The sequence below is a fragment of the Brienomyrus brachyistius genome, chromosome 14 (genome assembly GCF_023856365.1).
Source record: "Brienomyrus brachyistius isolate T26 chromosome 14, BBRACH_0.4, whole genome shotgun sequence".
Lineage (NCBI taxonomy): Eukaryota > Metazoa > Chordata > Actinopteri > Osteoglossiformes > Mormyridae > Brienomyrus > Brienomyrus brachyistius.
This window is the reverse complement of record NC_064546.1, coordinates 13081869-13109266: the sequence shown is the minus strand read 5'-3', so window position 1 is coordinate 13109266 and position 27398 is coordinate 13081869. Positions and strand designations below refer to the sequence as shown.

Here is a 27398-nt window from a genome sequence, read left to right as displayed (position 1 = left end):
TATGTGTGGCTGTTTAACAGATATGACACACTGATATTGATATTTCATCCCAGTTTTACAGATCAGATAGAAGAGTTTGTTTTAGTCTGTTCGCCCAAAGTGCAAAGATTGTAACGCGCTGACGTTCCTTCTGCTCATTGACAGCTCTTCTGTCTTTCTCTCTTTCCACAGTTCTTCACCTTTGAGCAATATAAGAGGCTGCTGGGGTTCACATCATTGTCTCCTGGTCTGGTGGGTCTCACTGAACTCTTGGTTCTGTGGTTTACCGTGCTGTTCGCCGCAAAGCTTAAAGTCTATTCGCTTCTCTTTATTAGCTATCCCAAATACCATATATCTAAAACTATTATGGTAACAGTGAAGACAATCGTATGTTTGACTAGCAGTGTAACATTTGCTCTCTATGGCTAAAATTCCAGTCTGTTTGTACCTCCAGTCTGTTTGTACAGCTAGGGGTAAAAAAACGTGCATTGTGGAGCTTACCTGTCCCATCCGTCATTCTGGTCACCTGACACATTCTGGCCCTGCCCTCCCCAGAGAGACACAGCAGTAAAAAAATTCTTATGTCTTGACATTTATGGACTCTCTGTAGAATTTAACACTGTTTGATTAATGATTTCACTTATTGGGGAATCAAAAAAAAAAAAAGCTGTGTAAACAGTGAGAAGCATATTTCAGAGATGATTCCTCTGGGTCACAGCAGAAGGATTGGCACCCAAAAAGTCACGTGGCTTATTTAACTGACGTTTCTCGTTGCATTGTTTTCTGTCAATGCACATAGTCCTCCACCCCATAACCAATCTTTCTGCTTCTTGGAAAGCCTTCAAAATGGAAGAAATTTATTTGTATGTCATTTGTTTTGTGTTGCACCTGTTTGTTTTAATAGACCTTTATTTTATAAGGTTTGCATAAATTAGTACATGCAGGTTTTACTTGTTTTTCCTTTGTTTTGCTGATTTATCTGAATCTTTAGCCTGACTGCACACAGGATCACCCCTCCCCCTTCTGCTTTTGTCCGTTAAAAAAAACAGCCCGCCTTTGAATCACTCTTTGGATTTCCTTCTCTGATGGCATCACAAGACATTGTTGCTTCAGTATTTTCACCCATCCATCCATCCATCCATACAATTATTTCTTATAACCATTCACAGGGTCGAAGTTGTGAGGAAAGTCAATCATTCGAACTGTTGTCCCATATTTTGCTATTTATGTTTGCTGTGCAGAATAGTCTTCTTCTAATTTTCACCCAGAAGTACAGGTTTGAAAGCACTGACCCACCCATGGGGCCTCGTGGACCCCACTGTCATACATTGTCTGCCCGGATCTCCAGGGCTCATCCTGCTTTGTTCCAGAAACCAGATTCCCTGGGTGATATAAAGTCTCCTGCCTTTATAGCTCGTCTGTGTATCAGTGACTGGTTGCAGTAGTTCTGCAGTGTAACTGTGATGTAAACTTTAGTCCGCACATGGTTTGTTCAGGTAATGAACTGTGTATAGAGGCATATTTGGCCATTTGTCAAGAAGAAATGCCTCCTGTTGGGGAATGGAGGACGTGGAAACCTGCTTTTACACTCTGCACGCTAGAACCTCCCACTCAGGTTCCATGATGTTTAGAGCTTATGACTGAGGAGGTCATGAACGGTGTTCCACTCTCCCCCGGTGTTCATGAAACCACTCTTGAATTTGTTTAGTGGTCTGTTTGTTGTAATTTGATGTGATCTAATTTGTTATCATGATTAAATGAAGACTCTTTGCAGCCTGAGGTACACCTGGTCTTCTAAAGTGGCCTTGTATTTCCTGGCCGTTGTATGATCACGCAGAGCAAACGTCGGACCTAATGGCTCGCAGAAGGTGGCCGGCCATACCAACAGGCATCGCTGGGTGAAGGCATTCTTTGGCTCTCCTCCAAATGAACACGGGGAGAAGAATGAAAGATGACTCATCAGGCCAATTACTTTTTCCATTGCTCAGGGGTCTAAGGTTTTCTTCCCTTTGGACCAGGTTATGTGTCTTTGTGCACTGGCCTTGGTTGCAAGTGGTTTGCACATGCAAGTCCGGCCATAAAACCCAGCATTGCGAAAGTTGCTGATTCATTTCTGTGCTGATTTTCGAAAAATACTCCTCAAAACGGACGAGTCGTTTCATCGTGCTCATACACGGCTATATATGGGTGTGTGTGTGTGTGTGTGTGTGTGTGTGTGTGTGACCCAAAGAAGAAAACACTTTGTTTTCTGTGCATAAAGTCTACTGGGAAAATGTTCATTTTTATCGTGTTAAAAGCTTAAGTTACTGGTTTTTATTTTGCTTATAAAAACTAAAATGATAGTATTTATCATTGTTATTTATACCAGCGTCACAGTTTGTCCACAATACATTTTTTACAATCATACTAAATTCCTTTTTTATTTAATTATTCTTTTTTTTTAAGCAGGAACAATTTATACAAAACCTGTTTTTCTAAGCTCCGTAGTGACTTTGGTAGCTGCTCCCTCTCTGTGTTTCCCATGATTTCCCCACTTTTCGGAACTGCGACCTGGCCGGTCACGCCGTGTTTGTCCTGTAGGCATTGTCAGTGGCGGGGCTTGGGTCAGGCCTGACTGAGGCCTTGGTGGTCAATCCTTTTGAGGTGGTCAAGGTCAGTCTGCAGGCCAACAGAGACTCCTTCAAAGAGGTGAGAAAATGATCCTACGTTAACTCATTCGTAACAGCTTTATAAAATACAGAAAGTAAGAGTTTTGACCTTCTGTGTTATCATTACACAAAAAAGTATTTTAATAGTTGCACACATGGAATTGTAATATATTATCCATCCATCCATCCATTTTCCAAACCGCTTATCCTACTGGGTCGCGGGGGGTTTAACATTGATATAATTATCTATAAAACTATTTTATTGACTTTTCTATGTACAGTTAGTCTTCAGACACTTGCTTTTATTTTATAAAAATGTTGCAGTTTTATTGGTTTCATAACATTGTCCATTGACATGTAATGTTTAACATATCTGCACATATCTTCTGACTGGCTCATTCATTTACTATTAATTGCAGTTGTAGTCATTGGCTCCCAAAGGGATAGTAAACGCAAGGTTTTGGTGTTTTATGTTACTGGAAAGGTGTTACTAATTACAAAGCACCCAATGATGCTTGTCAATGATTGTTTTAACTCAGAACAGCTCTTCTAGAGCTATAATTCGGGTTTCTATGTATTACTATCTGAAATTAATGTTTTACTAAAAATCGCTGGATGTTTTTAATATGATATTCAGTATATTTTTTGTCATCATTGAAAAAAGTCATGATTCTTATTATAAAAACCAATATTTTTGCAATATTTTTTCCTGAATTAGGCAATTCTGTGTTTCTGTGAACAATGTATAAATGAAAGCAAGCTGGTAAATTTGTAATTTGCTGTTACAAAGAATGACCTGATAAATACTGTACGTTGTATACAGAAACGCTGCATGTTTCCATGTGCATCAGCATGACTGTTTTGTACGACGCATGACATATATGGATGACACAATGTGTGCTTGTCATGTGATGGGGCAGCATTTTTTTTTCTCACCTTCTCTGCTCTTTCATCCTGTACAGCAACCCTCAACTTTCACCCAGGCGCGTAACATCATCAATGCTGGTGGATTCGGCCTGCAAGGACTCAACAAGGGGCTGACGTCCACTTTGGGTCGTCATGGCGTCTTCAATATGATCTACTTTGGCTTCTACTTCAATGTTAAGGACGCCATCCCTGCAAGCCAGGTACCCTGTTCATCTGGACATTCAATTTTCTGTGATGGATGGATGGATGGATGGATGGATGGATGGATAGATGGATGGATGGATGGATGACTCCATCCATAAGGATTTACAGTAGCCACAATTCACATTTATTTAATGCTGGGAATTTGGGGAAGGTCATATTACATTACCCGCTCTCCTTGATAATTCCTACACATTTAATTATTATTTGGTTCAATAATCAATCCATCCATATTCCAACTGCTTATCCTGCACAGAATCACAGCGGGTACTGGAGCCTATTCCTGGCACAAGGGCACCAGGTTTTGGTTGACGTTGGACGGAATGCCGGTTCATTGCCAGGCACATAAACATGCACTATGGTTAAGTTTAGAGATGCCAGTCAGGCTAAGTGCATCTCTAAGGACTGTGGCAGGAAACGAGAGAACCTGGAGGAAACCTGCACAGCACAAGCGCAGTATGAGGATGGGATTCCTTGAATGTAGCAACTACTTACAGGGCCACCTTGTCACTCTGCTGGGAACCATTATGCGAAGAGTGTCTGCTTGCCGTTCTTTATCATTACGATAAAATGCACATTCTTTTCAGTTGTCACGAGTTTTCGTACTTGAAAGCACTTATTTCCACTATCTACGCCAGTTTCCTCATTCTTTAACAATATCCCCATTTAGGTTGTAGGATTTTTCCTTAAGGGTGCCTCACGCAGTCCAAATAGAAGCCTTAATTAATATTTCAGTTTCATATTTCAAATTAAATTAGAATTAATGAGAAGTCACTGTGTTTCCTGTGCACATCCGACGCCCCCATGTTGATGTCATACACATGTACGCGTGCGTCTCCCCCACTCAGAATTGTTTGCTGTGTCTTCTGAGAGTTTAGTCTGGACGCTTGATTAATCTGCCTGTTTCATCCCAGCAAGGTTTGGTGTGGGATTTGACTTCAGACTCCTTCAGGCGATAATCGGCGAACTGCTTCTTGTGTCTCTGTGAATAACAGTCTGAAACTATGGGGTTGTGTGTATGTTAGACTTAAAAGGTCCGGTTGGTAGTTATTGCTGTTTATGCGTATGACCCTTTATGTGTACGCTTATGTGCACATTAATGCATGTCCTTTTTTTATTATATGGAATAATGCTATTAATGAATTGTGACGCACAAATATCTGAAATTATCAGAAATGAATCAGAGAATACAGTTTGAGTATTTTCTGAGTAATTTAGAACATTTACTTATTAATTTTTATTTATCAGACACTTTTTTCCAGTGCGAAGTCCGGTTAGGGTGAGGAGTCCGGCCAGGCTGAGGAGTCCGGCCAGGCTGAGGAGTCCGGTCAGGCTGAGGAGTCCGGCCAGGCTGAGGAGTCCGGTTAGGCTGAGGAGTCCGGCCAGGCTGAGGAGTCCGGCCAGGCTGAGGAGTCCGGCCAGGCTGAGGAGGCCGGTTAGGGTGAGGAGTCCGATTAAACTGAGGAGTCCAGCCAGGCTGAGGAGTCTGATTAGGTTGAGGAGTCCGGTTAGGTTGAGGAGTCCGGTTAGGGTGAGGAGTCCGGCCAGGCTGAGGAGTCCAGTCAGGGTGAGGAGTCCGGCCAGGCTGAGGAGTCCGGTTAGGCTGAGGAGTCCAGTCAGGGTGAGGAGTCCGGCCAGGCTGAGGAGTCCGGCTAGGGTGAGGAGTCCGGTTAGGCTGAGGAGTCCAGTCAGGGTGAGGAGTCCGGCCAGGCTGAGGAGTCCGGTTAGGCTGAGGAGTCCAGTCAGGGTGAGGAGTCTGGCCAGGCTGAGGAGTCCGGTTAGGCTGAGGAGTCCAGTCAGGGTGAGGAGTCCGGCCAGGCTGGGCTTCTATTGCACGCCCAGGTTGATTTGTAAGCAGTATTGGAACAAGAGCTATACAACATCTTCTAGCACCGCTAATAGGACTATTCAAGGCCCGGAAGTGCGACAACCTGTATTCATGAGGTTCTGTATTTATTAAGTCTGAGAACCTTGGAACATGTCGTGTGTATTATAAATCGATTTCTCAGCAGCATCTGTTCTGGTTGATTTCTCCTAAACCTTGTAGATTTATTGCCAGGGAACTTGCAGACCCTCATCTTTGTTGCTTAGCGGACATGAAATGTGTTATTTCTACAAATGAGCTCTGGGCGACTCCCCTTTCCTCCTGACGCGGAAGTACACCGAGACAGCGGGAAAGGATCAGTCAGCTTGCAGAATTACCGTCACACTAAATATCGCTGCGTTTGTTCTCCATGATATCCTCAAAGGTTTGTATTTCACATCCGGCGGAGCTCGACTCCTAAACAAAAGTTAATTTTAATTAATGGAAACGTTACCATACGCTAGTCAATACGCATAATCCAGAGCATGAAATTAACCTAAATGATCTAACTGGAAGCAGACTTTGATTTCTTTTTGCGGTGGCGGGGGGGGGGTAACAGTTAGGCATGACTGCACTTATTCTTCTTCCTTTCTTTAACAAAACAATTTCTGAACAACAGCATGTTATGAAATACAAGGATAAAAATACTACAAAAAATTCTTATGATTTCTGTAACACTCGGGAAATGTCTCTCCATTCCAGCAGCCTGCTGCTCTTCTTTTTGCCGTGTCATTTTTGGGATACGTGGATATCGGCCAGCCGGTTTTCAGGTTGCATTCATTCCCTTTGCTGATATCATCCTGAACACATACTGGATAATAAAACTTACCCCAGAACTGATAGAGACCCTAGACCCTCGGCTCCTTGATACACAGTACCAGTCTCTTTGGACACACCTACCCATAGGCAGGTTCATATGTTCTATTCATGATTTTTTAGAATAATTAGAAAGGCAGCAAAGCTATAAAATAACCTATATGGAATTATGCACTGACCAAAAAAGTATTTAAAAAAAAAAAAAACATTTGATTGGGGGGGGGGGGTGCAACTCTTGGGGTTGGGACTCAGAAGGTTGTCGGTTTAAATCCCTGGATTGGCAGAGTGATGCCACCACTGGGCCCTTGAGCAAGACACTTAACCCCAATTGCCCCAGGCACTGGCTGACCCTGCTCTCTCCTCTACGCCAGTTTCATGAGGTGGCCTCCTGGGATGCTTTTCCAGCTGCCCTGAGGGAGGTCTCACATATATGCTGAGCTCTCATTGGCTGCTTTTCCTTCACTCTCTGGTCAAACTCCGCCCAAACCATTTATACAGTATTTAGGTCAGGTCGCCAGGTCTTGTGATGCGACATTATCACTATCCTTTGTAGGCGGCTTAGCGTGTCCATACTTTTGACTGGTACTGTATTCCTGAAGGAGACACGTGAGGAACGTTGGGTAAAGTTCTGGAGCCAGAACACACATGGCCTTGCTGTTCCCATTGACACAGGGACTGAAAGGCTGGGTGCTAACAGTAGCCCAGCCTAAAGCTGGCAGTAGGTCACTCTGATTACTCTTCTTCTATGGTAATGAGACTTGGATAAAAAGAGAGTTTCAGTTGTCTTAGGGATCTGCATTGGCAAAGATATATTACAAATGAGGGACTTCCTTTTTCATTCTGGTGCTTGATTTTTAAGTGGTTCTTGTACTCTTTTTAACATGACGAAACTGTGACGCAATTAAGGTGATTATGAATGCTGTCTGTTTTTTAAATGAATATATCATGCTAATCGCAATTAGAGCCCTTTTTCACGCAATACGGTAGCTTTCCTTCACTCACAATCGAGGGGAGGGGTTATAATGGGCTGTTTCGGTGTTTTTGTGAATTCAGGCTTTCAGTCTTGTTTTTGGTTGTGGCTGGTGAGCTACTCTGTTGCTGAAGATCTTCGCCAGTAAGCCAGTTGCTAAGAAAGGAGCGATCTTGGCTAAGGAGGCCGCTGCCATTTATATACTCTGGGCAATTAGCTGTCAGAACACTCTGGATCTGCGCTACCTTGATACAGTAATACCCTGGTACCGAGCACAAACCAATTACCCAAATTATCCCCATATGCGTTCCCAGTCTGCCTGCAGGAACCCACTTTATAAATCCTGAACCATGTGCCTTGGACTGACCAATCGGGCTTGGGCTGTTCTGTCTGAGGTCTAGACCCGCCAACAAAACCAACACTCAGGAGGTTCAGATGTAGCTTACCAGCAGAAAATGATCAGAGGGAACCTTCACGATGACTTAACAATTCAGTCTGTACTCCAATTGCCTCCCCCCTGTGCTCTTGGTCTACGAGTACTGTTCATGTGGGGGAGGCTCGATAGGTGTTAGTGCTGTCAGTGCCAAAGGCTGGCAGGCTCTGGGGTAGCCAGTGCCAAGCTGTCATTCTCATTGCTGGATTTTGTCAGGTAGGCTGCTGGGAAAAATAAATCATTTTGCATAAATATTATAAGCCAACCCCATCATAATATATGTCTGGCAGTTTCCAGAAATCAGGGTGTAGAAATTAACCATGCCTTGTGGGACGTTTTTTTTTTTTCGTTTAGTCGTTTTGTTTGCGTTGTATAATGCAGTTTGCTTAGATGGTCCATATTCAGTTATATTTTACCAGTTTACCTAACAAATTGGGTTAAGCACCCAGTTTTCATAGACCTACACCTGAAACCCACCCCTTCTCAGCACACCTCTTTAAACGGCACGGTATGCCGTGCGTCTGTTTGAGCACAACCGTGGTTTCAGTTTGGTATTATTGCTTTCACACTTTGTCAGAAGTGTATCCACAGAATTCAAAAAACATATAAGGAGTAACATTTCAGATTGTTATAAGCTTTGTACTGTTTCTTTGTTAATACTGCATAATTGATATTTTTTTTTAATTTCCAGAAATGAGTAATATGCATAGGAAGTTCTTGAGTGTTTATAGCTGTGGAAATTTTTGCTATGTATGACTCCAGCCTGTGTGCCCTGTCTTACCTGGGGTAAAATCCTGGTCTCCCCACTGCCCTGTTAAGCAGTTAGCAGATGGATGGATGGATGGATGGATGGATGACTGCATTCATAAGGATTTATGGTAGGCACATTTTACATTTATTTATTTTATTTTTTTTTGTTTAGGATCCAGTGTTGGAATTCCTGCGAAAGTTTGCCATTGGCCTGACCTCTGGGACCATTTCCTCATGTATGAACATACCATTCGATGTGGCCAAGAGTCGCATCCAGGGCCCTCAGCCAGTCCCAGGCGAAATCAAGTACCGGACGTGCTTTCAGACCATGGGCCTAGTCTGCCGGGAAGAAGGGTGAGGAGCCTGGACAAAGGCCTTGGTGGGCCTCCGTCATGCACTGCCAGGGCTATTTAAGTACTTCTTTAGTCCCACATGAGCAGATCTATCCACACACAAACAGAGCTGTTTGTACCCTCATTTACACACAAACAGGAGCACATATATATGCAGTAACACACAAAACAGTGGTTTACAAACCCTCATTTACAGAAAATCAGTGGCAGTTGTACTCTCATGCCACATGTAACCTCACATCCATACAGACAGGGACATTCGCACTCACAATCCTACGGAATCTGATTTATATCCCTCCACATTCCTGTACAAATATAGACAAATATAAACCCACGTTTTCCTGCAAACAGGTTTGTTTACATCCACACCCTGATTCCTCACAACCACCAGCAGCCTGTCCTGCAGCTTCAAACACGACTTTCCTCCCCGAGTCTGGAAAAAAAAAAAATACCGCAAGTCAGACAAGCGCGTACGACGGACCCCAAACGGCACGGGGCTGTTTCTGAAAGTCTGGACTGAATTACTCATAGCCCCTAGGGGCACGACTCCTGATCTGATAACTCGGCATATAAGCATCTGAGATGTAATTGAATATTGGCGACATATTGAATGTATTTGATGTCAGAGCTGGGAGGCTTGCGTCTGCAGGAAAAGCTCCTCTCTGGCAGATTGACTCCACTGCAGCTTCACTTCCTCTTGCGTGATTAGCATTTACCTAATACTGTTCGCTCAATTTATTGCAGGTTTTTTATTCCCCTTTGACATTATTTCTCTCTGTGTTTCTTCCTCTTTTAAACGGTTTCAGAACTCGCCAGGTGTGAGTCAGAGGTCACTCTGTCCCTCAGACATACGGATAAACCTGGTTTTTTTACCGACATGCTTTGGTGGCCGTGGCCCCCACCACTACCAATGTTTTTATTATTATTATTATTATTATTCAGTGATTTTTGGAGTTCAGGCTCAAACTGTTATTTTCATACTAATTTTTTACGTATTTTAAATATAAGCTAGATACTTTTGCTTGTTTTATAATGTAAATGCTTCCCTAAACTGCAGTAACTCTCAGATTCTTTAATTAGATGGGTCACTTGGGAGGAATTTCAGAAATCCTGGTTTATTGATGGTATAAGTCGTGATTTGCTGCCTTTTCTGGTCTGTGGGACTGTAACTTGCACCCTGTTAAGCTGGGCGCCGTGGGGCTGCTCGCAGAGTGGCACGTTTGCCAGCGCCCCTCCCTCCACCCCTAACACGACACAGTCCGTGCTAATTAGTGGTCCCCATGGGAGCCGTCGTTAAGCAGCCCCTAACAAGCTGCGCACGGCTGCGCGGGTCAGTCTAATCAGACAGAAAGGTGAGGAGGAAGCAGGTCAGGCTTTATTAACACCAACGGAGGAGGGGCTGCGGCGCAGACAGGGTGGGGGGCTGCGGCAGAACAAGGTCAGCTTGAACGTATTAGCCAGGGCACCGACCGCAGTGCCGTCTCCGTGGCAGACCCCGCCCTCTCCGAAACACTGGCTGGCTTATACCAAAGCAGACCACGGCCAGAGACCCCCATCCCTACTGTTTGTGGGCGCAAGAGACTGGCGGAGAGTCACCCAGGGACCTGTGCGCCATAGCTGCACACTGGCAGGCCAATTAGATAGAGCTGGCAGAAGAGAGTCATAGGCATCTCTGTCTGCGTGAACAAACAAGCCCAGGTCAGTGATGCATTGTGAAAGTTCACCAGAGCACTTGGACACAGCAGCAGATCCCCTTCGGGAGGGTGACCATGCATCCTCTGTTTTCCAGAATAGTCCTCTCTCTCTTTTTATGACATAAAAATGCCTGAAATGTCCAGGATCTTGTTTTAATGTTCTTGTTTGCTTTCTAGTATGAAAAAGCCAAATATGGAGACCCAGACATTTAGAGATTTAAATCTGCAGCCTATTGGTGAAAGTTGACTAACTTTTGAGTCAGCGGTTATTGTGTAATTGACTGTAATAATCATTGCAGTGTTAAGCTCTAATGCACCTGTGTCTCACCCATGTTCGTCTAGATACTTGGCATTGTACAAAGGGTTGGTGCCCAAGATAATGCGCCTGGGACCAGGTGATCTTTCTTTGATTTTTATCATTTAGTTACACTGCAGCCGTCACCACTTGTCATTTTAAGAATAAAATATGGCATTTCGTGCTTTAATACATAGTGAGTGGGACATAGTCAGTAGCGGCCAATGAATGATTCACAATAATCTGTACCAGTGGATCTCAACTCGGTCTACTCTTCTGTAAGGTTCCCTGCCTGCACATTTGAGCCCAATAATCATTTGCCTAGGAGTCATAATGTTGAAACAGAGCAGCATGGGTGGGGTGTGCCGATATATTTTTTTTAAAATAGCCAACAATTTGTTTTTAGTCTCATAAAAAACTTCTAAAATTAATTGATAGAAGATAAGCACTCAGAAATCATGATCACGTAAAGTTTATCATTCAGAGCACATTTATTTCCCCGGAATATCGGTTAATATCGTGCTTTAAAGGATCGGTGCCCCCTGTAGCTCCGCGTGTGTGAAGGTCTGTCGGTTCTCCTGTGCAGGTGGAGCCGTAATGCTGCTGGTCTATGAATATGTGTCTGGATGGCTGCAAAGAAACTGGTGAAGAAAGCTGCGCTCTTCAGGTGACCTCGGTGTCCACCTGCAGCCTGTCTCCACATGGCACCAAAACGGCGTCCCTCCCCAGGGCCAGAGCTGCACCTTTCCAGCATCTCCATGACCTCGTCAAACCCCCATCCCACCACAGTGACCAGGATACACACTTTTTAAAACTGATTTATAGTCAAAGGTGGAACCTATGTTCCCCGTTCGTGGATATTTTTAATGTAGCTGTTCTCTGGTTATTGTGCTGAAGAAGACATCATGCATTTCTGTTTGCCCTGTCCGGTTTCCCGCTACTTGCTACGACACGTTAATTAAAATGATAAGGAAGGAAATCTGCCTTGAGATTCAAAATGTTTGTGTGCATGTTGTATATTTACAGTCACCTGGACATTAAGTGAGTTGCGATTGGGAGACGACTTCCTTTCAGTACATCTACATGCACTAACGATTCCGGATATTTTTACTACCTCCCCTCTGCATTTGTGTGAGTTCCTAGCCTCATATGACCCTTTCTTTACAATATTTCCCTTTTCAATTCATCCCCTGCTCTTCAGTCACCTTCTGCTAGGATTATACAACAAAGCAAATCTGGTCAGCAGCCTTTATCCACCAAAGGAATTGCATAAGACCCATATGCTTTTCATTGTAATAGTCCCCTGATTTGCATGCAAACGTGAATGATGCTGATCCTTTTTAATTTTCTGAAAACTTTTTTTAAGCAAATAATCCTTTCCAACACGAGCCATATGTTTCAAAGTGTAAGGACAGTATCCCTATATTGCAATGTTTCCCAGTCCGTTCCTTGCGGACCCACAGACAGTCCTCGTTTTTGATCTTTCCAGTCGGAAGCTTGGAGGGAGCAAAAATGTGGACTGTCTGACAGGGAGCTGGGAGCGAGCAGAAACATCCCCAAGGACCCAATTAGGAAACACTGCTATATTGTATCCACCTCCTTTCAGACCAGGCGTATGGCACTGCAAGCAGTCCACAGGAAAAGGACACGATGTCGCATTTTCAGTTGCTTGCTTGTGTTGTTATAACAATTAAATATGGAATTTTTGTGAATGACTTGGGGTCACTGAATGTGCATATGCAATACACATTGGAGAGAGGGGGGCATTAACATTCATGGGACAGTTAAATTTCAATTATTACTATCATTATTTAATGCCAGGTGGTCCTGTGATTGTCGTGTTGGAGTACTGTGATTTTAGCCGTGTCAGAATAGGGTTAACCTGACGAATTACACACATTCAAATCTATGGTATAGGTGACTAAATGGCCTCTGTGAACTTAAGGGTGATGATATGTACATTCCATTCCTGGTTGTCCTACACCACTGACGTCCACCTGTGGAATAGGGGTTCAGTCTGGTCTCCCTTGTTTTTATTATCGATGCACTAATTGTTGGTTCGTCTTTCATGTACAAAATTGTATTTTTTATAGGCTAAATCCTGACCTTTGAAGCTCATGGAAATCGTAGGCGTGTGTTTTACATTGTCTCCGCGGGATGACGTGATGCAGTGACAGCGACGCGCTGTGATTTATGTGCACCTAGACTACATTTCTGTGTTATTTTTATTCACCGTCTGTCCCACCTGGTTCTGCGGACGGTTCTTTCCCTGCCTCCTCCTCCTCCTCCTTATCACGCTGCTAACGTTCGCCGAAATTCCCCGTCTGCCATCGAGGAAGCATTAGCCAAAACACATATGAGCTGTCACTCTCCATTCCACGGGCCTGAGGTGATCTTAAAAGCACGTCGCTGTGTGAGAGCTGAAATAACAATTGGGAGGTAAAGGCAAGCGTGCTCGTTAGGACCAACGGCTACCCTGCACTTTCACACCTGTGGTCTGCCAGCCTCTACCCAACCCCCCCCAATTCCCCCCCGCCCCCCAAAAAAAAAATCCCCACCCCACCAAATCATGCAGGCCCACGTACCAGGGCTTTGGGTCACTGTGTTCGCAGCTTGTGTGTTGACAGCTCCTGAAATTCCAAAAAACAGGTTTTTCTCTTCCAGTCTCTGCCTCTCTCTCTCTTTCTCTCTCGCTGTCTGTCTGTCTGTCTCTCTCCCTCTCTCCCTCTCCCCCCTAATCACCCTATCAGGCTTGGCAGCTAGTGGCTGCTTGTTTTACATTAACCCCATGCTGAGTCTGCCTTCAAGTTGACCATATACCCACAGTTATAGTCAGCTAGCTGGCCACTCTGTCTACCTCTATCCCCGGGTAAAACGGCCCCTTTCCCTGTGCTGAAAGCATAAAGACAGGGGCCCATAGACAGAAGGTGTTATGAACAATTAATCTTTCCTCTCTGCCAGAAAAGTTCCCTCTCTGTCCTAGAGCGGTGATATATCCAGTCGCCTACTCCACTAGGGAAAGAGTATCCATGTGTTTTATTCAACACTGTGGTTCTTCCTCTCCTGCAATCCTAGAGGGTAGAGCTCTCTAAAGGTCAAGTGTCCTTATCTAATGCTAATCCAGCAGCATTACTCTCTCTCTGTTCTCATTTCCTGCCCTGTACTCATTCCAGCAGGGCTGAAATCTGAGCATTTGTCCTCCTGACTAGCTACTGGTTCTGCATGCCTCTGTAGTATTTATGGTTACAGTTTACTGTTGTCATGCCTGATCAAGAACATTTTTTTTTTTTTACTTTTTTTGGCCTCTGTAACAAGTACCAGTTTTGGAAAAAAAAAAAAAAAACAGCCACGTAGAGTACAGTAAATGTATCTGTTCATTACAGTGGCATCAGCAAGTTAGTTCCTGCTGTTGTCATTGTTGTGGTCATGTGAGAAATTTTGCCTGTCTGTAAATAACCAACCCATTTTTTTTGTTCAGCTTTTCATTCAGGAAAGGCCAGATGCATGTTCTCGTGCGCCTGCGTCAAATCTGTGGCATTTTTTTTCCTTACCTGTTCGAAACCTCAAGCCTTAAACGGCCAAATAGCGAGTCTGAATTCAGCAGCGCGCTGCACGTAACAGGGCAATTCCGAAAGATCATGCTGTTCTGCTCAGCATTGCTGCACCACAGCCTGTTGTTCTCTGATTGCATGCGCTGAAGTAAAGATAACCATATGACATTGTACTCAAATGAAACTTTCCCATAATTAATTAGAAACAGGTTTTTTTTTTACCAGCAGTTCAAAGATTAGGCACTATACTTTTTAGTCTGTGTCCTCAGAAGGGTGATTAGCTGAGTTTTGGGGCTGGATGACATTCAAAAAATGTACCACAATGCACCAGATACAATGTACCATGTCATGACACAACAGCCAAAATAATAAAAAGATTAACATTATTTATGTTGAATGTTTCCTTAGTTCAAATATGTTTGTCAGACTTTTGCTAACAAAATTTAGTTTTATGGATTCACAGAATATTTAATCAAAAAGATTCTAACATACATCAAAACCAAAATAGAGACAGATTTGGCCTAGTTTGGTCATTGGTATATTTAGTATCTACCGGTTTGTAAATGTAAGCTCTTGCAGATTTAAATTACTGTGTCTTGCTTTCATTACTAGGGAGCTTAGGCCAAACTATCACCTAACATTTATTAACCATGGGGGGGGGGGGGGGGGGGGGCGGGGGTGTACGGCGCTGCGGGTTAGCACTCCGTGCCCACGACCAGAGGGTTGCCAGATCATATACTGCGGTTTTCACTTTCAGGACCTTGAGTAAGGCCCTTAACCCCAGCTGTACCATGGGACTGGAAGACTCTGCTCGCTGATCCATGCATGTGTGTTGCTTTGCACAAAATTGTCTGCTTAATAAATGCAGTGGAATATTCCGTTGGCTTTTGGCGTAAATGGAGCCCTTCTCCTTTTTGTGGCCTCGTCTTCTTGTTAAACTCAGTGCTGACATGAAAGTGTGATTGTCACGGTTGACCTTGTCTGTTCCCCTCAAGACTTCGTACGCATGTCACCCCTGCAGGAAAAAAAAACCGTCTGTCAGCGACTGTAAATTTGTCATCATCCAGTGTGACTTAGCCGCAGACCATTTAAGTAAAGTTTTGCTGTGTATAGTCTGCACAAGTGTTCGTCGCCTGTGGCAAGGACATGTCTGTCTTGGCATAACAGGATGAGTAATCTTGTTGAACTGTGTCAGAGATCGAAGGTCACAGGTGTGCCTCTGTCAGATCCGAGACTAGCACCAGTTTTTGATATGCATTGTTGACTAAGAAATATTCTGTGGAAATCTAGGGAAATGTAACATTTGAGATTTTGATTGCTGTTACAAAAAATCTCCCCGGTAGTTTATTCTTTTTTTTTTTTTCTGGTCGCTTTAATTTTGAACTGAATCATCCTTGGATGTTGATTTTTGGGTTAAAACCATCCGTCACTGGTCGGGCAGCACACTTTCAAGGAGCCACCAGAGAACTTCATCTGCTGAGGACTGTCAGCTTCTTCACCCTTTTTTTTGGGTGGGGTGGGGGGTTCCAGGGACTCTTCCAGTTAGCAGCAGAGCACCAATATTCAGTGTGTTGTCTGGGGTGAGCCATAGTAACTGAAAGGAAATATTTCCCTAACTAATGTTGGACAGGAGGCCTGCCAAGACAGACCTGCCCTCATGGCAGTAATAACTCAAATCTGGATTTAGAGACATGATAGGGGGAGGTCTCTACTCCAAGCAGGCCTAGCATATTTGATTTGTGGTAATTCCCTGTATCTTTACTACAATTCAGCTAGTGGTGGGGGCAAGCTATGCGATCCCGAAGCAACGGTCCGTGACCGCTGGCTTCGCTGCCTGTGTTTTCCAAGTCAAATCAGTGTGAGCTGAAACATTTGACACTAGTGCTCCGGCTTTGCCAAAGCCGAGTCCTCCATCCACCTCCGCTTTGCCTTTTGTAAGGTTGCATCTTGGCTTTCTATGTATCCGGGTCTATCATGCAAATGGTAGAGCCTCTGTAATTTCACTGCAGCACTTAATGCGTTTCGGTCGCGCCATCGCAGCATGTGGTGTGAGCTGCCCGCGGACCTGACCACAGTCCCACGCCGCTGCTGTGTTTGCACAGAGTTAATGTATGTACACACGTGAGGTCACCTCTGCTGGGCGCTCACTGACTTCAAAAGCCACAGTCAAACAAGAAGGCACATGGAATGCGGGGGGGGGGGGGGTTTGCTAAATTCTGTCGTGTTGGCAAATGGGACCATAAGAAGCATTTCTCATCTTTTCTTAATGCCGATTCTACCACCATAATAAATGCGCTCTGATATCCTAGAAAGATTTGTATGTAAAGACTTTGCAGTCTGCATATGCATGTGTTGTTTGTTGTAAACAAGTATTCACTTAAAACACCCCAACCAGGAACGGTGTTTAGCTACTTTTCAAGATGGTACGGCTTTGCTGAAGCTGCCCGGCTGCAGAACAACCCAACAACCCGGCAAATGTAAGTGGCCCAAAGCATCCTATTGGCACTGGGCCGTAAATGGCTTAGTGTCCAAGTATTTGAGGAACAGCAAAGGCCATGCAAAGGCTATACAACCTTAGATTGCGAATAAGGAGCGCTGATGCATACTGACGCATGTGTGTCGGCTTTCAAGGTCTCCATCCTTTTGTTTTTCTTGCTCTTCCTGGAAATTATGACATTTAACCTATTAAACCTTTTTTTGTCAGGGAGGTTCAAGCAATTATCACAGCACAGCAGAAGAGTACAGACATAAATGGCAAGACTCAGGAACAATTTAAAAAAAATAAATTTGGCAATTTGTATTTATAAACACAGGTACACGTGAATTTAAAGCTTTGTCATTAGTCAAGTACAGCATGAGGTTTGGGAACAGACATATGCAGTATCTTCCTTTCAGACGTCTTTGCATGCCGTAATGCTGGAACTAAGAGGATATGATGTCCATTTTAGGCATTTGGACATCATAAATATTTTAAATTATTGTTAAATGCACTGATTCTATGTGCTCTGTTAGTGGATCCATAGTGAATAAGGATTAATCTCTTTAGTACTGTTGATAACCCAGTTACCCACATTATTAATGGCACTGATACTCAAAGTTTATTAAAATGGACAGGATGAATAAATGCAACCTTTGACAAATTCCCCATCAGCCATCTACAAACAGTTGGTTGTCAAGCATTACTTTAATTAGATACATTCAATTTCATTGTGCAACATTTGGAGCTGTGCAGCTTTACTGCCCTTAATGTAATTTCAGCACAAGAAAACAAAGCTGGTGGTATCGTAATGCCTGTAGAAATGCCACGTTGTAACAGGAACCGAGTACAAACCTTCTTGCTGCAATTGCACTTTGGTCGACGTACCTTACAGTGGAATAAATAAAAATGAAAAACTTCTCTTGGATAGTCTTGGATATATTGAAGAGAAGTTATTTAAAAAACGTCTTCTGTAAGACTGGTGCTTTTTGGACAATGTAACAAAGGCCAACATATTCCAATTATCCATAAGTATTAACATCCACAAAAAATCTATGATGCAAATTGACATTGTAGCTTAAAAAATGTATTAATTTAGTCTTGTTTAGTAAAAGTGATAGGAAAATGCAAACAAAAGGAAAAAGCTTTCAATTTCACTCTGGCAATAGTATCGAAGTGGCCGTATCTCAGGATGAATGGGCTGGAGGGGTCTTAGTCCCACAATGCACTGGGTCCACTTCCATTAGCTGGGCCTTAGAAAGGCGCAGAAGTGTCCACTGGCTGAAGAGGCATTTCTCCACTGAAACATCACTCTGTCCAGAAAGTTGCAGAGAGCTGGTTCTGTGGGCTGGTGGCCTCGCGGAGCATTTTCAGTACTATAGACGGAGCTGGAAATTGAAACAAGTCTTTGTGTGTCTATATAAATAAGGTGGAACAGGAGATAGTGGAGTGAACCAGCTTCCCATCCCTACTGGCCTCTCCCACCGATGCACTTGCAGACGTCCCAGAGCCACACGGCTAGAAGGCAGAGGCAGTAACGGGCTGAATAGCGTCACGGGTGCCCGGCATGCTTTTGAAGGCCAGCGGAGCGGTGATGTCACAGCTGCGGGGAGAGAGAGCACTGCCATTGGCCAGCTGCCACGTGGGGCCGGTCACATAGGCCGAGGTGGTGGCGCTGTACCCCATGTAGGGCGACACTTGGGTGACTGGGTGGTATGCCGGCATGCTGGGGGCCATGACATAACTGTTCACTGTGGGCAATCCACTCGGCGTCTGTGCAGTGAGGAGAGGGGAGGGAATAGACAGTGAGAGGAAGAAGCAAGAGAGTTGGGAATGGGGGGGTAAGAAGGAAAAGGTGAGGCGAGACGGGAAGTGAAAGAAAAGGCAAATAGAGAAAACGGGGTTGGTGCCGTGCGAGTGACGTATTGGTGAAATGATGGAACTGGACTCAGATTCACTGCATCAAACTGCATCGACACAAACTGCATCAGCATGAAAAAAGACTATTGTGGGTGGTCTAAGCCTCTTTGAAGATACATTCGGGAGACGTGATTCCTTTTGTCCGACTGCTGTAGATTTATCCCACCTGTGCTACTGTCTCTGCCCCTCCCCCTCCATACACCCCCCCCTTCTCCGCCTCCCCAAAGGTCCATATTAGTGAAACAGTTTTGTGTTTAATCCATTGTTTGCCCTCCAAAGAAACCGTACGAACGGAGGCCATTTTTTTAGCTTCACATCTTTGTTCTGTTGAAAGAAATGCACACTCTGTAATCCTTCCCCAGTGCATCATATATTCATATTAAATGTATGATTACTAGCTTTTGTTATTTACATATTTAACATTTGCAGTACAATCCACCATTATTTTTGACTGGAGTTGGAAAATCTTGCTTGAGAAACCAGAATATATTGTTCTGTCAAGTCCAGGCCACTTAATTGCGGCTCTTTCAGAATTATAGATGTTGATGTTGAGGTAACCAATAAAATCCTGTTACCATAGAAACACATGATTTCACAAACTACAACTTAAAGTAAATCTGGGCCACCTTTTTCTCACATTTTAAAGAGAATTTTACTTTTTTGTAGAGTGGTTTGGCAACTTACATTTCTTATTACAAACACTTTCATTCAACGGCACCTAGAATCACAAAATAAGTTTTAATTTGCCTTGTCTTTTAAATAGGCTACAAAATTAGCATATACCTAAAATATTCAGTAAAGTTTTTAAAAAATATATTGTACTGTTCGTTTGGTTTTGGACCGAACAATGAAGGGACCTGCGACTTTCGATTGTGCCCTAATCGTTAGGCCCGCTGCATAAACATGAACTGACTGGTGTACCTAATGCAATTACCGAATTATTTTTTTGGTAACTACAGATTCATTTTATTGTTCGAATCTCCTTATGTTATGCTAAACAAATATTTAAAAAATCCTTCGCAGAAACAGTGCAATTTTAATTGTATTTAAATGTATTATGATGGTTTTGTTAAGAATACTTGGAAGCGGTAATATTACCGTCATAATCAGCTCGATATCGATATTTCCCCTTTTCATTGCACATTATTATGCTTGCGGAATAAATGTTAAACTCTACACAACGATATTTAACAATAGTTCTAACCCTATCTAAGACCGGTTTCTTGACTAGATCTACCAGTAGCAATTGTTTCATGTACAATAAAATTAATATATAAAATGCCTCACCTTGGTTCTTAAGTATATCAAATTACAAAATAATAAGTTTTCAGAAAAACAGTTAGTAGGCTTTTCCATACTGGTTCTATAATTCATATGCCCCTATGACGTTAGACATGATAAATACATATGTCAGTTTTTCATTTTTGACCAATAGAATATACATTTTCTTAGCCAAAGTACCCAATATGCCTTAAAATACAAACACGTTTGTCGTCATTAAAATAAGAACAGAACTACTTAGCTCCTAATTCGGTATAATATGAAAGCCATTACTTTAAAGAAAGCCATTCGTAAATCACTTTCTAAATATCCCCCGAATTTAGGTTTGCCGTGTAGGCCTATACGAATATTTACACTTAATCACAACTGCGATGCAGAAGGATTGTAACGACAATATAAACTTCTAACACGCTTCTTTGTGGACTTATGAGCATTATGAATTTATAACTTGCTTAATAAATGAAGTGATGGGCCGCTCTGCTGTTTTATATAAAATATATACAATCGGGAAAATGTAGAGTGGCTATTTTATTGTAAGCTTTATTAATATGTAATCAGCATAGAATCTTGTACCAAGCAATACCGTTAACACACCAAATTTTCATATTTAAAAAGATCGTACTGCGTTTTTATGTAGTTATGGACCGCATCTATACTCCCTCCGTATCAGTCAGTTGTAGTTAATTCAATATGAAAATGTAAAGAAAAATATCGGTTTTGTCTTTTCACTGTTATTGTATCGTCATTCACGCGTGCTTTAATTAATTCTCTTGTCGAGTTATTCAAGTTCGCTACTCATGCCATTTTTAATCTAAAAAAAACTAACGGAATAAATGATTTATTTAAACCAAAGAAACAGCAGAGTAATGTAACAGGCAAACAAGTGGCTTATTCGGTCCTGAAAGTATAGGAAGCTCATTAAAAGTCTGGGTTAATTGTAATTTGAAAATAAAGATAATAAATCATGGCAGGGTTTTACATTCTCAGGGGAGGTGCAATCTACACGGTCAACAAGAGACCCTCAGCTGGGAGCGAATGGAAATTGATCTACTCCGCATCCTCAGTCAAAGTTAAAAGACGGACGGGAATATCACAAAAATCGTGTATTTTATTTAATGCGCCCACGTTTTACTGCTGCTTCATTTACTGTCGTAGTTTTACATAATACCGAACTAAAGTCACGATAAACAAAAATTCAACGTTTGTAAATCGCGTTTGTCTATATTTAATTTTCACCTCAAACCTAAAACATATGCCTCGCTTTATTATTGTTTCTATAGTTTTAGATTAATAACCGTTTATATTATTGTTGTCACTGTTTCCGGTGTTAGTAGCATTGTTATCTTAGCATTATTTTACTGTTAGTTAAATTCGGATTTACAAATATACTTTTGGCATATCGTTTTATTTAGGTAAGGCATCGGTCCTTTGCATTTATAAACGCCATATAAGTGTTAAAAGTAAATTTTAAAAATGCTTTACGAACTTTTTGCCATCTTTGTTTATAAAATAAGATAGTCCAAATGATGATATGTTTTTTTTTCAATTTACTTTATTCATTTAACCATATTTACATTTTGGCCATTTGGTTACAGGGATTTAATTCACATTCTTTGTAATCTGTTGTAAATCAGGGTGAAGGAGATTCACATCGTAGCATAAAGAATACCTCCGATTTTAGTACATCGTCTGAGGCCTCACGGCTGCATGCAGCACTATACGTCATCTTGGTTATGCTCTGCTTTTTCACTGAATTTCTGGGACCTACGGGCTGTTATCTTTTGAAACTGTAAAAGTGTTTAATCTGTCTACTGTCTACGTACATATACGCATTTCCATACAATACAAAACTCAAAGAAACGTGTTTTGTTTTCCACTAATAATATTTATGCACTATCAAAAACAGTCAGCATCATCCCATTTCTGTTCATTTAATTTTCGACAAACAAACCTATGATTTCAGGCCCGCAGCTATCAAATATGTGGTTTGCCAAGTGCTTATTAACATTCTCTGCAACAAACAAGCAAGTGCGATTTTAGTCATATCATCATTTATATAAACTTAAACGCCGGGTAAAATAAATGGGATTTTTGTTTTCACTTTGTCACAGTTTATTTGCCACCATGGAAAGAATCATCTGCAATATTAGTAACTTAAACTAAAATGCTAAAAATGAACCTAAAACACACGGATGGTTCCTGAAACACAATCGTCCTTATGAGATATCAAATAACCGGTGGTATTTATACTGTCCTAATAAATATGATAATTATATGCCTTATCTGTGGACTGTAATTGTCTCGCATTATTTAAGAATGCTGTGTCGCGCTTTTCCTGCAATACTTAATTTTCAAATAAAATGTCACTGTAAATCTTACCTTTTTCAAGTGGCGTTCATGTAGAACGTAACTATCATTGTAAACTCATTTGATAACCAGGCCACGGGTAATTAAGAATACTTATGTGAAATATTTATCTCAATGTTTCATACCGCTCTATACATTCATTTTTACACACAATATAAGACGATGACCCGCCCCCTCCCAAAAGATTATCCAGGAAAACGCACGCGTCGTTGACAGTATCATGGTCAATCCGCTATTTCCTCCGTGATTATATCATTAGGTAATGTAATAATTGTAAAACACTTGTATGAGTAGTTTCAAGGCGCCCGCGTGCTTGTGCACACGCAAATTGACGTTTAATGTATAACGTTTCATCGACACCACTAATATAAAACGTATCAAACAGAAGTGAGTGCATGACCCTTCAAGCATCACGCAATTCGTACACGTTAATAAAAAAAAACAACTTAGAAAGTAAAGATTTGGGGTGCGGTTTGCCCTCGATTAGGGTAAAACAAATGTACATAAGTGAGAAAAAATACCGTAAACGCAGAGGTGTTGTCTGTTACCTGTGTGTATTTTGCCTCTGGTTCTAAGTGCGGCTTATCCATGCCATTGACTAGTGCAGAGCTTGCTGGCAGAAAATTATTCCTGTTTATTGCGCTCCATTCTTCTAGTTTGGCACTGGGAAAGGACGGATTGTCACTAACTGGGGGGCAAAAGAGAGACAGGGGAGAGCGAAGTCAGAGAAGGTAAAAACGGAGCACAGTGCTGCCCCAGAGGTAAAGCTCACATCACCGACCCAAGTCCACTCATTTGCCAAACAGTCGACTCCTTTTGCAACTAACTACCTTGATTCATCTATTTGGCCTTCATTTCAAACAACGAAAGTATGTAAGGCGAAATGTTACGTTGTTACACAGATTTTCATTCTGCTTTGAGTTGATCAATAGTCTATCTACGAACAGCGATAATGAATTTCTAAACACCGTTGATAGACCAGTCAAGAGGCGACATTAGAAATGCGCCGAGTACTCGTCCAGATATTTGCAAGATGAATATTGAAATATCGTATTTTAATAGGAAATGATATTCTTAGCAATTATTTATAATGTCTGAGCAGATAACTGCAAAATATTGCATTACCAATCAATATATCCATATATATTTATATTCGCTTTAATATTGCAATCAATTCATTAGAGGTAATAATACGTTGTCGAATAATTCAGCAGGTGTATCTGTTCGCTCGTCAAGTACAACTTATTCTTTTTATCGTTAAACTGCCTGGTAACATAGATATATAATTATAACATTTAACTTATATGTATTCTTAAAGTTTGTACAGTTTGGTTTAAAAGCATCAAAATCAGGCGTTGACTTTAAAAATTCAATTCAAGTGCGTTACCCAGCCATCTTCTTTCTAAGTCAAGATAATTTTTCTGATCCTATTCACCTCGTGCCTTTTTACTCCCATAAGTCTGCAATGTAAAATATCTCGCCCATCACTAATAACGCGAACCAGTTTTTAATAGGCCTTAAGTATTTAGGCAAACGCGATGAGTGCTGAACGAATATTTTGTTTTGTTATAAATTCGTTTCTACAATTATTCCACAGTAAATAATCATGGACAACCTGTAATTGTATTGCACTTAGGGAAGTAGATCTTTCCGAAAGGATTAAGTGAAAATAGTGTCAGAGAAGACATGATACAATTCTGACGAAAACAATGTACAAAAACACGGCCTCGCTAATAGAGGTACATGACGATTCGTGGTCTATTTGCAGTGGAAGGGAAACGAGCGGAATAACACGCAACAGGCCTAAAGAAAATTAAGCCAATGTTTCACTACGAAGTCAGCTGTTTCGAAATTTAGTGCGTCTCTTTTAATTTAAAATCTCTATGTAGGCCTACGTGTAGATTGCTTGCTAAATCTCCCCAGCCTGTTTTCCAGTTATCTTCGAATCTTTAAACTATTGTTTTTAAATCGCTTTTGATTATAACTTAAATAAAAAGCTTCTTTATTCCAGAATAATAGTCAAAAATGTAAAAGATAACACAGTCCTAGATGAAGAAACAATCGTGGTGCTAAAGGGCCTCAAGTCACTGCAACTACGTCATACCTCATTCGGGCTTTCAAAACCTTCCACAAACATCTGCTAATAATTTCGAAATTCATAAATAGTTCATAAAGGCGCTCCTCGAGTACACATTACTTTCGTGTATTTCATGTTATTTGCTAATATATGCACCGCTATTGAATAGAAGAAAAACCCCTACTTTTTTAATTACCCGAACTAAACTGTAACGCGGAACATCAGCGACCTTCAAAGGCCAAGTGAGAGGCGTGTTTCGGCACGGCAGCGAAAAACACTAGTGTCGAGACACGGCTCAGTTCAGTCAGAAACACTCTAATCAGTTTAATAAAGTCACATCGATATCCTTTTAATTTTAAAACGTAAGATCAAATTGTAGATCATGACTAATATGTCTATTTTGTTATAACAAAACGGGTAAACGGGTTAGGAAAAACGGGTTGAACGGAATATTTTAATATACAAGCAATAAGACAAATTATATTATAAAAGGGTATACATTCTGACAGCGTACTAGTCAAAACTTGATGTTTGCGTCATAGCAATCTGAGAGGGGTGGAGGGGTGGGTTTGCTAGGGCACGTGGAAGTGTAGCTGTGAAAAATGGCAGCTTTGATCATTTTGGATTTTCAGTCCATCTCCCCTCCGCTGCGCTTTCCCTTCGTTATCCTGCTAATATTCAACATCCGCCGTTTAATTATAACTGCAGCCCTAAACCATCTGCTCCAATGTAGCTGTTTGAACTACAGTCATGTTATTCTATCACCCAGTTATGAACAACACGCATATAAAACATGAAACATTAATCTTGACAATTTGTTCCAATAAGGATTATAACAATTACTTGTCATACTAGTATCAGATTGTAACTGACATGATGACACGAAAATATAATTTCTTATAATCTAATTTACACCACATAAACGTACAAGGCGCTATTTTGTGTTTCAACATTCCCTCAGTTGCCAAGATTTTATTCTTAACAAGCCACTCATTTGTAATAAATAATGCATAAATTAGCCTGCTATGAATTATATGCACAGTAGTTTGATACTGATACCATCACTAACAGCTAAAGGATTGCGCGGTACAAATAAAAAGTAAATATTCATAAGCATGCACACAAGTTTAACATAGCACCCTAGATACGATGTTGAGCATCTATTAATAAATGCCTTTAACTTAATGATAGTAATATGCTGAGATTGACTTTGCATTCAGGTGAAATTCGACGAGATAGGTTGCTTACTTTGTTGTTCGGTTATTGATCGAATGCCCAGTATATCGGTGACAGAGTGCGACGACGGCCATATCCTGTGCATTGCCATGTGTCCAGGAAGGGTAGGCATGCAAGGCGGGGTAGGCACTTTACCCGCAGTGGCCGCGATGGGAGTCGGGTAGGGGTAAATGTGGTTGTACGGGGGCGTAGGCTGAGGTGCAGGGTGAGGCGCCTGTTTGATCGACTCGTACTGGTTTTGTTGCGACAGATTTCCGATCTTGTTGCGAAGAATCCGACTAATAGAACTGACGGAGGGTAAATTGAATTTGTCACACACACCGTCTGCCAAAAGTCTATCTCTGATCTCCCAAGCGAAAATACCAGGGTCCCTTTGCTTGTAGGTCCGTATGTGTTTGACGACAGTAGGAGTTGTGACTCGCGGCTTGCTGCCTCCAATGGCCCCCGGGAGTATGGAGCCGGTTTCGTTGTACCGGGCCAGAATCTTGCTGACACAACCATGGGATACACGGAGTTGTCTGCTGATGTCGCAAGGCCTGATGCCTAACTGGGCCAGTTCAACAATCCTGAGCCGGATGGCGTTGGGAAGTGGTCTGCCATTGACAAAAACACCGCCGAGCTGATTCACCTCGCCAAAGGCAGGTTCTGTTGTGGACATGAACACAAAACAAACACCATCACAAAAAGCGGTGGGAAGCGACTCAATGTGTTACTAATTACAGTTAGACCTACTGACGATGATAGCTACCAAAACGTGCGAAATACGAACGTGACAGCGGAAACTCGAATGATTCTTAACTAAATGCTGTCCTGTTTCCCGGTACTTTCATATTTGCAATTAAGAACTACTTTAACATCTTAAAATATAATTTCGGTGTACTGATTTGAATTGTATGACTTGAAAATCAAAGCGGACGTATCTATTATATAATAGTGCATTTTAAAATAACAGTTAAATTTGAACCTTATGTATAGAGCTTATTCACAGATATGAAAAGGATGACATAAACATAAATTTATGCCGTTTTTAGGTAATATATTGCAAAATAACTCAAACCCAAATATATATTCTATTCTACAGAGGTGTGCACGCAACCAAACCGTCACCGTACTTAATCTGTCTTGATCAAGACTTCGCTTGAGCAAACACGTTAGTTCAAACGAGCACATATATTCGCCATTCACATTCAACTTAGGCAGTGAGTTTACTTACCCATTGCGTTTATTCCACCAGTGACAACAAAAATATCTAGATTACGCCTTCTGACAGGTTTGCGTCTAGTTCTACCTTTTCTGCAAACTCTTATCGAAGAGAAAGGAAAGTTACTGTTTCGGTTTGGCAGTAATAACGATAGTGGCAAGAGGGTAAATTTGCGTTCTGTTTCCTCATGGCAAGGAGGACTGGCTTACATTTCTATCCAGTAATACTATGGGCTGGACTTGCAAAACGTTTTTCTTCACTAAGGAAACGATCACCAATTGGGTTTAGGTTCCCTCTTGAAATGCGTTTCGATTGGCCAGTGGAATCGAAATGACAAACAATCCCTGTGGCAAGAGGGT

At 41.8% G+C, this 27398-nt stretch overlaps 2 protein-coding genes across 4 annotated transcripts in view; one reads left to right on the top strand and one right to left on the bottom strand.

Moving 5' to 3' along the window:
- Window positions 1–12642, top strand: part of slc25a21 (solute carrier family 25 member 21) — a 98660-nt gene extending 86018 nt beyond the window's left edge. For all 3 annotated transcript variants that reach the window (XM_048974982.1, XM_048974981.1, XM_048974983.1), the window contains 6 exons: window positions 172–231; window positions 2560–2667; window positions 3590–3754; window positions 8761–8942; window positions 10978–11030; window positions 11517–12642. In XM_048974982.1, the coding sequence (XP_048830939.1) occupies window positions 172–231; window positions 2560–2667; window positions 3590–3754; window positions 8761–8942; window positions 10978–11030; window positions 11517–11578 (630 nt within the window). In that variant the 3' untranslated portion in view covers window positions 11579–12642. The remainder of the gene's footprint in view (window positions 1–171; window positions 232–2559; window positions 2668–3589; window positions 3755–8760; window positions 8943–10977; window positions 11031–11516) is intronic.
- Window positions 12643–17252: 4610 nt separating this feature from the next.
- On the bottom strand, window positions 17253–27281 carry pax9 (paired box 9). The gene is made up of 4 exons (XM_048975471.1): window positions 27052–27281; window positions 25851–26483; window positions 23074–23213; window positions 17253–18730 (listed from the first exon to the last, which is right to left on the bottom strand). The coding sequence occupies exons 1-4, from the start codon at window positions 27053–27055 to the stop codon at window positions 18476–18478; spliced, it is 1032 nt and encodes a 343-aa protein (XP_048831428.1). The 5' UTR covers window positions 27056–27281; the 3' UTR covers window positions 17253–18475.
- Between the last annotated feature and the right edge of the window lie 117 nt (window positions 27282–27398).